At 45.7% G+C, this 10,474-nt stretch overlaps 1 protein-coding gene and 1 long non-coding RNA gene across 2 annotated transcripts; one reads left to right on the top strand and one right to left on the bottom strand.

Moving 5' to 3' along the window:
• Positions 1 to 723: 723 nt before the first annotated feature.
• LOC112144060 lies at positions 724 to 5,837 on the top strand. Its single transcript, XR_002918838.2, has 4 exons — positions 724 to 1,646; positions 2,398 to 2,917; positions 5,264 to 5,403; positions 5,704 to 5,837. It is a non-coding gene; the product is annotated as an uncharacterized LOC112144060 (long non-coding RNA).
• On the bottom strand, positions 3,327 to 10,107 carry LOC112144059 (opsin-5). Its single transcript, XM_024268374.2, has 6 exons — positions 9,981 to 10,107; positions 9,331 to 9,536; positions 6,158 to 6,257; positions 5,972 to 6,076; positions 5,662 to 5,885; positions 3,327 to 4,266 (listed from the first exon to the last, which is right to left on the bottom strand). Exons 1-6 carry the CDS (start codon positions 10,105 to 10,107, stop codon positions 3,796 to 3,798), a joined length of 1,233 nt encoding a protein of 410 aa, XP_024124142.1. The 3' UTR covers positions 3,327 to 3,795.
• Between the last annotated feature and the right edge of the window lie 367 nt (positions 10,108 to 10,474).

Below are 10,474 nucleotides of genomic sequence, written 5' to 3' on the forward strand. Positions count from 1 at the left end.
GACACACAGCCTCTCTGTCTGCGGTGAATGTTTCATAATCCGATCTTCGAACCGAGCGACGTGATCGCGGTGGAATATGAATGAAGCCTTGGACGAGCGGTTCATGAACTCAATCTTCCTATTACCATATAAATATATTATTTCTAACCAAATCAAAGATTTTTTATTGGAGATTGTAGACATGACTCAGTAGAAAATTATATTTGTGGTTTGTTGTTTCTGGAGAACTGAAGATGTTTTTCTGGATTGTTCTGTTGTTTCTGTTCTGGAAGGACAAACAATTTGACCTCAAAAGTATCGGAAACAATGTTTGTTCATCTAAACACATGATTTTATTTGATGATTTTATTTATGTTGATGATTTTATTAATGTTTGATTATTTTATTTACGTTTGATTATTTTATTTATGTTTGATTATTTTATTAATGTTGATGATTTTATTTATGTTTGATTATTTTATTTATGTTTGATGATTTTATTTATTTGATGATTTTATTAATGTTGATGATTTTATTTGATGATTTTATTAATGTTTGATTATTTTATTTATGTTGATGATTTTATTTGATGATTTTATTTATTTGATGATTTTATTTATGTTGATGATTTTATTAATGTTGATGATTTTATTTGATGATTTTGTTAATGTTTGATTATTTTATTTATGTTTGATTATTTTATTTATGTTGATGATTTTATTTGATGATTTTATTTATGTTTGATTATTTTATTTATGTTTGATTATTTTATTTATGTTGATGATTTTATTAATGTTGATGATTTTATTTATGTTGGATAGTTTATATTTTCAACCTTATCATACTTTTGGCATAATATTATATTCATAAGAAAAGATGGTCAGAAAAAAAACCCTTTTAAATCATTTTAAAGAAACAGTTGTTAAATTATTTGTAGCCTCTATAGAAAAATCAAAACTATGTTGCAGGAAATGAACAACAACCAAGAGACTAGAACCTTCGGGTCTCGTGACTCGGCAGACCGCGCGCTTCTTCTTTACATCACTTATTCTTTTCTGTTTCTGACATGTCTTGAGGATTGCACCAAATCCTGGATCAAACCTGGCAACCCAGAAACCGAAACCTGAACGCACTCCTGACCTGTCGGAACATTTGTCTCTGAGCGGTTCTAGAGACTCGGTGGTTCTGAACATCCAGCAGAATCCGGATCAGAACATCAGGTGGTTTCTACGCGGGACTCGGCTCTAAAGATCCAGTTCTTCTCTCCACTGGGGGGTTCGGATGTTCTGGACCCCGAACATCTGACCCCACAGCAGAGCTGCAGGTCCAGAACCAGAACCGGCTCCAGGCGCGCGCGGTGACATAAAAGTAATCGATTACATGCAGGCAAGGCGGGTTCTGAACCCGGAAACGGAAGTCCAAACCTTTGTCTCCTCGGAGGTCTCTAGGCGAACCGCTAGCGGGTCAGTGCTGGTTCCGGGTCCGTTTCCCTCCAGAACCCCTGACGATCACGTGACCCGGAGAGGTCTGAGTCCACAGGAAGCCGGAGGCGGGTCAGCCGTGCAGTTCGCCCCGCCCACAACAGCGACGAGCGGATTGGCTGAAAGGAAGAGACCCCCCCACCCCCCGCTGTTTTTGGATGACGTCATCAGGAGATCCTCGTGCAGGTTATTTATTATTGAAATGTTTCAAAATTCAATACAATCATTCCAAAACACAAATATCTTCTAAAAGTATCAAACAGTTGGAAAAAGCTTCAGATTTACAAACATGTTTAACCTTAAAAAACTGAAAATATCAGAAATGATCCCAAAACGATCAGATCCCCAAAGATTAACTTGATCTCCATTTTAAATCTGACGTTCTGGTGTTATTTCCGTTTGAAATGTCCTTTTATCATTTTATCTTGGTGTGAGCTAAAGATCTGATCCTGTTCCCATAGAAAGCTGGATCAGACCTGATCCTGTTCCCATGGAAAGCTGGATCAGACCTGATCCTGTTCCCATGGAAAGCTGGATCAGATCTGATCCTGTTCCCATGGAAAGCTGGATCAGACCTGATCCTGTTCCCATAGAAACCTGGATCAGACCTGATCCTGTTCCCATGGAAACCTGGATCAGACCTGATCCTGTTCCCAGAGAAACCTGGATCAGACCTGATCCTGTTCCCATAGAAACCTGGATCAGACCTGATCCTGTTCCCAGAGAAACCTGGATCAGACCTGATCCTGTTCCCAGAGAAACCTGGATCAGATCTGATCCTGTTCCCATAGAAACCTGGATCAGACCTGATCCTGTTCCCATGGAAAGCTGGATCAGACCTGATCCTGTTCCCACAGAAACCTGGATCTGATCCCAGTGAAACATTGAGTTTCACTGATGAATCCCCTGAAGCTCCAGACATCTTCTCTGCTCACAGACTCAGCAGACATTCAGTCCTCTGATGGACTCAGTAACCAGCTGTTGGAATCCCTCGTCGATGGCGTGTGGACTCTTCACCATCGTGGTTTTCCTGCAGATGATGATGGCTGCAGGTCATCAGAATTCTCCTGAAGTCTGGTGGACCTGAAACTTCAATCTGGATGATCCTCGGACCTCATTGGTGTTCTGGAACGTTCTTCCATCTGAGCCGTGTTGAGAAGCTCCTGAATGATGTCATGCTGACACTTCAACAATCGTTTCCATCTTTTCCTTCTCTGGAAACCAACAGCTGTCAGTGGTGTCGACAGATCAAGCTGTCAAAGGAAAACGGTGGAGAAGCGAGCTGTCGCTGTAGTCCAGAATCAGACTGTGACAGATCACCCTGAAGGTCTCAAACTGACCAAGAAACCCCTATAAGTGAATCCAGCAAACAGAAACGTCTGTGGACGAGGTTTGGGTCAGGAGGAGCTCAGAGATCATCCAGAACCTCCAGAACAATCTACTGGACCGGCTTTCAGGTAACTGCAACACAACTATGAAGCACGACAAAAGATGTAAAATAAGGTTCAGCGTCACACAACTTTATCACAGCAAATATTTTAGTCACAACTTTCTGCCAGAGATTTTTATTGTTTGTTCTTTACAAATGTGTGTTTCTGTAAAAGTTTGTGTTTTAATGTGTTAATGTGTTAATGTGTGTGTCTGTTAATATTTGTGTTTGTAAATGTGTGTGTCTGTTAATGTGTGTTAATGTGTTAATGTGTTAATGTGTGTGTCTGTTAATGTGTGTGTTTGTAAATGTGTGTGTCTGTAAATGTGTGTGTCTGTTAATGTGTGTGTCTGTTAATGTGTGTGTCTGTTTGTGTGTTAATGTGTGTGTCTGTTAATGTGTGTGTCTGTTAATGTGTGTGTTTGTAAATGTGTTAATGTGTCTTTAATTTTGTTAATGTGTCTGTTTTTAGTTGTGTGTTTTTGTCAATGTGTTTGTCTGTAATTGTGTGTTTGTAATTGTGTGTCATGTGTGTGTCTGGTACAAACAAACTAAAGGTCAGCCCATCTTTCCCATCAAAGAATTCCTCGGTTGGTTTCTGGTCTTCTGGTTCCGTTTCTGGACCTCAGACCAACACCCTTCAGACTGTGTTTCTTGGACTTCTGGGACTTGGAGTCTAAAGCTCCAGTTCTTGGTTCATGTGAGGAGAGTGAAGACTCCATGAGAGTTCTACCAGAGGGTTCACAGCAGCTCCGGTCAGAACCGACGCTGAACCAGAATCTCAGACTCCTGCCTGTTCCTTTGGTGTGTTCAAAGTCTGGGTCGTCCTTGGTTTGATCTTGGGGTCAGCCTCCCAGTCTCAGGCTGGGACTTGTGCTTGTGGTCTTCCTCCTCCTTAAAACCTTCTCAAAGTCGCACACACTCAAACTCTGAGCTGGCCTCAGAGGGGCGGGGCATGTTGATGTAATACACCTCCTTGTTGGCCAGTGGCGATGGACCGAAGGGGAATCCGCTGGAGTCTGGGGTTGTGGCCTCCATCGGAGAGTATTTCTTGTCAGGTTGGTTGAGAGAAACCTTGAGTTTGACTCCGCCTCCTGAAGCGAGGCGTCCATGTGGGTCAGCCTTTGGCTTAAAACGCTTGAGTCTGACGGTGTCCTTGCCATTATGTGTGCACGGTAGCAGGATGACCACGTCTTTACGGAACTTAGAGCTGAGTCCAAAATATATCAGAGGGTTGTAGAAGCTGGCGGACTTGGCAAACAGCCGCGTGAAGATGCTGGTCAGGTTGGGTACATGGAAGCCCAAGGCGGACCACATGGACACGACAGCATATGGAGACCAGGCGAGGATGAAGGCCGTGCAGATGACGATGGAGACCTGAGGAAGACGAAGACCAGATCAGACCTGGTAGTTAAAGAATGGACAGATAGAAGTTCTCCCCCAGCAGGAACTCATGGTCCACTTTGTTCAGGAAGTGGCAAGATCCCACACCAGTCCGTCTCCTTTGGTTTTCCATGAACTAGGTACATGGTAAATGATGTATAGTTGTATAGTAATTTTTTACCTTCCTAAAGAGCCAAACCGTTTTAGAGTCGCACACATTCACACTGACGGCGCCTCTGTAAGAGAATATTTTTGATTAAATTCTAATTCCATTTTATTTTTATACGTAATCTTTAAATGAACCTAGTGTGCTCATTAACACGTGTCTCTGAATGTATTCTCAGATATTTAAAACAGTCTGCAGCTTGTTAGAATTCCAACTTAGGCAGTGTTTGATGTAAGACAGATTTGAATTGTGAAAGAAATTGTTATATTCTTATCATTGTGTAAATATATTTTAAAATGTTAACCCAAGCTGTAGCCTACAGATGACCAGTTCACCTTTTAGGAACAAATGCAAGTGCCTTCTCCTGCTTCTTTTCCAAGCTAAGATGAAAGGGTTTACAATATACCGTCTCCAGCAGGAGGGCAGGATGCTGATTGAATGTAAACATTCCCAAATGGTTCTTTACATGACATCCTCCTTTACTGAGGGGTGTAAAGGCATAAATAACATGTTGACCCCGAGACAAATGCAGAAAGCGGAGGCCTCTGAGATAATGATCAACCAAGAAGGTCAGGTCATGTGACATGTCCTGACCTTTGCTTTGAAGGTGGTTTGACCAGCCCTATAAAACGCTTGCGTCCCGTCAGTTCGGCGGAACCCTCTATGACAGAGCTTTCCGTGCACGCTCTTGTGCACCGCGTGTATTTTTTCTGATGTTGTTATTAAACACTTGTGTTAATCTTAAGATGTGTCTGCTCTTCCATCGGATTCCACATTTTTCCACAACACCTCCACTCCTGAACACTGGCGCCAACCATCCACCAGAGGACACGGGGGGTTCAGTTATTTTCGCAAGAACACTTCAACACATGGAATCTGGAACCTGCAATCTTCTGATCAGAGGTTGACAGCCCTCCCGCAGCACCATGGCGGCCGTGGTGCAGCGCCCCGACTGCTTTTCTGAGGTTGGTCATCATTTCTCTTCCAGTTTCTTGTTTGTCGTGTTCCTCAGACGTTGAGGATTCTCCAGTGTCGTAGTGTCACATGAGAACCACGACCAGCCTCACCGCACTGCTGGAGTCCAGCTCCAGTAAACATGTTGTCATGGGGCAAATTTTGATCTTGATGTTGTGAATATTTGGGCGACCCCCCCCCCCACCACCACCACCACCAGACAAGACTTGTGAAAAGAGAAAATGATGAGTGAAACCAGGAAGACTCACGATGGTAACATCTCTCTCGATCTTCCTCTGCCGGTCCGTCAGGTCTCCCTCGGCTGAGAGGGCGTTCCCTCTCTTCACGGTGTTGATGATGGACACGTAGCAGAAGAGCATGAGGAGGACGGGGATGAAGAAGCAGAAGATGAAGATGGAGACGATGTAGGACTTGTAGATGCTGGAGTAGTTGGCTTTGGCCCAGTCGATCTCACAGGTGCCGTATCCTCGATCTGCAGTGAGGGAACCAACTGTGTAAGGAAAGGGGCGGGGCCAGGCATGAATGTGGGTGTGGGGGGGGGTTGTATGTGTTTCTTACCTGTGTAGCTCCCCCATCCCAGCAGTGGAGCTCCGGACCAGAACCCAGCGGTGGTCCAGATGAACAGCAGACACACAAACACGCTGCTCCTGGTGATGCGATGAGCTAAAACACAGACGGGACAGACGCTCGAGGCAGCTGGTCAGCGGATGGATGCTGGACGAGGGGCGGGGCTTCCGGTCTTACCTCTACTGGGCTGACATCCTTTGACGTAGCGGGTGATGCTGATGACCGTCAGCGTGTAGATGCTGCTCAGCCCAAACAGCAGCGTGAGGAAACCGTCCACCTGCAGAGGGACATCAGACCACAGCTGGACCCCCGCCACCAAAACCTGACCCCCCAATGGACACCTGTCCGGGGGACTGAGACGGCCCCAAGAGACTGGATAGCTTCACTCATGTGGTACAAGCAGGAAGTTAGCGTGTGTTGCCATGACAACCCAGGAACGTTTACCAAATTTGGGAGAACTGGACCGGCGACGGAGCGGCAAATCCTCCGACACCAGGAGAACAAACCGTGGTGGATGTTTAACGTTCACACTAACTTTTGGGGCGGCCGTGGTGCAGCGGTAGAGCGACCGACCCCTGATTTGTTACTCCTGTTTTTAAATCTGGTGATCCGTCTCTTCTAAATAACTACCGACCAATTAGTATTCTTCCAGTTGTGTCCAAAGTTGCAGAAAAATGGGTGGCAGAGCAGATGGTTCACTTTCTGAATAGCAGCTCCCCCTCTCTTCATAGCAGGCAATTTGGTTTCAGACCCAAACATTCCACTGAGATGGCTACATGCCTTTTTGTTGAAAAAGTAAAACTGTTCCTTGATAAGGGTGGATTCGTAGGTGCAGTTTTTTTGGACCTCAGGAAAGCTTTTGATACAGTAAACCACTCTGTTCTTCTTACCAAACTTTCAAAGTTTAATTTTTCCAACAATACAGTGAGCTGGATTGAATCCTATCTGCATGATCGTAGCCAAACAGTGTCAATTAACAACTGCAGTTCTGGTTCCCTTAAGCTTATTTCTGGGGTTCCTCAAGGATCCATATTAGGCCCCCTTTTCTTTAGTCTCTACATTAATGATTTGCCCTCTGTGTGTCCCGAAGCTGAATGCATAATGTATGCGGATGACACAGTTTTCTTTGTTCACGGTCGCTCCAAAACCGCTGTTGCTGCAAAACTCGCCAAAGCGATGTCATGTGTTGGAAGCTGGTTGCAGGAGTCCTGTCTTGAGCTGAATATTTCTAAAACTGTGGGCATGTACTTCAGTAAGACAAACAGAGCATCACCTGACCCCGATATAGAACTTAACGGAGAAAAGATAGAGATTGTCAGCCATTTCAAGTATCTCGGTTTAACGATTGATTCACAATTATCCTTTAAAACCCACATTGAAAAATTGTGTAAAAAGATCAAGTTCAATCTTTTAAATTACCGGTCGATACGAAATGAAATGTCCCTTGAAGCTGCAAAAATGTTTTTACACTCAATGATTTTTAATCATTTTAATTACTGTATAACCTCCTGGTCCCAGGCTGGGCAAAGTGTAAAGAAACCGCTAGAGGTGTTGTATAAGCAGGCTGTTAAGGTTCTGGACAAAAAACCGAGGCACTATCATCACTGTGCTGTTTTTAAAAAACATAGTCTTTTAAACTGGGACAATCTTCACAAATTTATGGACATTCGGCTGATGTTTAAGGTGGTACATAACTTAGCTCCAGATCCCCTTTCAGTATTTGTCAACCGAAGAAAAGACTCAGAGCGAGTTACTCGGGGCTCTGTCAGAGGGGACTGTCTTATCCCGCTGCGCAGAAGCGCTTTCAGCCAGTCGGCCTGGTCAGTGAGGAATGCTGCAGAGTGGAACTCAGTACCTGAGGAGATCAGACAATCCACCACATGCAAGGATTTCACAAAAAAACTGAAAAAATACCTCACTGACACCTACAGGTGCCGACACTAAAAAATGTCCCTATTGTGATTGTGGTATGTCTTACTGTGCTGTCTTGTCCCTTTTCAGCTGTGTGTATCTATATGTAGTGTAAGGTCTTTTCCTGTGTTTTACAGCTGTTGTGCTCTCTAGATGTTCGTAGCCTGAGATGTACGTTTTTTCTCTTTTATTGTTTACTTGTCTTCTGTTACTGTCTTTTAACGTTCTTTTAACATTCTCGCCAGGGGACTACAGATGGAAAATAGCCTTCTTGGCTAACTCTGGCTTTTTTAAAACCATGTTTAATTTTTAATCATGTGTTTTGTTTTAAGTTGCATTGTCCCCTTTCTAAAAAAATAAACTAAACTAAACTAATTGGAACATCGCTAGCTCGGTTCCCGCTCTGCCCCCCTCCATGAGTCGAAGTGCCCCTGAACGAGACACCGAACCCCACATGGTGGTACAGGTGATCCAGAGCTCAGCAGCAGAGCCGCCATCAGGGTGGGTCGGTACAGAGCTTTGGGGCTCAGAGGGGCAGGAATATCCGTCACCCCCCCCGTCAACATCTTCAGCCAACACAGCCGTCACATGTTGACGTTTGGCTAGGAACCCCTCCTCGTCTAAGTTTATCGTTTTGGGTTTCACCAACTTGTCGTTTTTGGACGTGATATTAAATCACAGATCCCCAACCAACCAACTGCAAAATGGAACCGGTCCAGTACCAGGAAGTGGAGCGCACTGGTACCCTGACCCAGTACCGATACCCTGACCCAGTACTGGCACCGTAACCCAATGCTGGTCCGTGCCCAGTTTTGCATCTGGTGCCGGGTTGGGGTTCCTGTTCCAGGTTTGTGTACCGGTACCGGACGCATCCCGAGGACCAGTCCACGTCCGGTACTGTGTCCTGAGGGTTGTGGACCCTTGATTTTATGAACAGCCAGGAAGTCAAAAAGTTGGGGAGATCTGAAACGGAGAGTCCTTCACCAAACGTCAGGGTCTGACAGTCGGATGAGGACGAGCTGCTTCAGCTCCTCCACCGACTGAACTCTATAAAAAGAGGAATTCTGGTTCTGGTCCGCTGTGAGTCGCTGACGTCCTCTCCAGCGAGTTTATCTCTTTGATTCTGTAAAACATTATATTTAGATTATTTATCTAAAGCCGTCTGTGGTGACTCCCCCGTCTAACTTATGAAGTGTTGATAGAAAAGAACCAATCAGAGCTCAGATGTGTCTGTCTCCAGGTCGTGTGTTGTGTTCCTCCTTACATACATGAACTCTCGTTTTTCCAGATTTTTCTCTAAAAATCGCTTTGCGTTTCCAGATTATCTCTTTTTGTTACGTACAGACTTTTTGCCGCCTGGTGGAGACGTCTGATTGGCCGTTTACTGCCATCTCGTGTCGCGTGTTCGCAGCATCCTGTGAGTCACATGGTCTGCGTACCTGGCAGGTCCAAATGGAGGAGATGATGTAGCTGCTGTCCTGGAAGACGTTGAAGATCTGGATGATACCTCTGGAGTATCCGAACACGGAGATGCTGGCGTCAGAGACGGCCAGGTTAAAGGTCAGGTAGTCGGTGGGCTGCAGAGACGCTCGCTGTCTGTACAGGACGAAGAGCACGATGCTGTTTCCGAACCATGACATCCAGCCTGAGGAGACGAGCAGAACCGCTTCAGACTGGATCTGCAGTTCTGACCCGGACAGGCCTGTTCGTCCAGGTGAGCGACCGGTGGCCAGACCGGGACCTGTACCAGGACATGTGAGGGGGTTCTGGCCATGTCTGGACCTGTAACCTGTTGACTCGACTGCAGCAGGTGACCCGGGTGTCGACCTGCCCCCCAATGACTAGTCATGAAAGTCAGACATGAGACCTGATGTTCTTCACTCAGTAGTTTTTCACTCCCACTAAAAAAATCTTTATTTTTGAGGAACTTACAAAACAAAGATCAGTCTGTCATGACAGACATCTCACTCCTACAGGATCCACATGAAAGCAACATCAGAGGAGACTCTGTCGTCTACCTCATGTGGATCTGAGCAGGTCTGACCCCCCAGTCACACACATCACCGCATGTGTGTACGTGCACACTCACCCAGCAGCAGCAGGTACACTCCGATGATGGTCTCGCCTTGGTCTGACAGGGGGGGGTCTCTACCGCCCCCCAAGTTGAAACTGTGATTCTTCCAGGGGGGGGCTGCAGCAGCGCCACTGAGCGACATGTCGATCCTGCGCCGCTCTGAGGCTTTGAGGCTCCAGACTCCAGAGAGCAGCCGTCAGTAATCCCAGGTAAATTTAGACGTTGATCCTGGATCAGCCGCGGGACGCCGGCCGGAACGCAGCAGGTTGCCATGGAAACACACCTGAGACTGGCTGCTGATGAGCAGGTTTCAGTACACCTGTGAACATGTGACATGGAGCCAAACAGGAACAGGTCATGGACACAAGCCCCTCCCTCAAGAACACTGCACCCCCCCCCCTCCCCCAGTTAACAAGTTAAGGAGATCTCAGATCAGGTCAGAGATCAGCCAAAGGTCACATGATCAGGAAGGAACTCATGTGATGTCATCAGGTTAGATACCCTGATCC

The sequence above is a fragment of the Oryzias melastigma genome, linkage group LG18, assembly GCF_002922805.2.
Source record: "Oryzias melastigma strain HK-1 linkage group LG18, ASM292280v2, whole genome shotgun sequence".
NCBI lineage: Eukaryota > Metazoa > Chordata > Actinopteri > Beloniformes > Adrianichthyidae > Oryzias > Oryzias melastigma.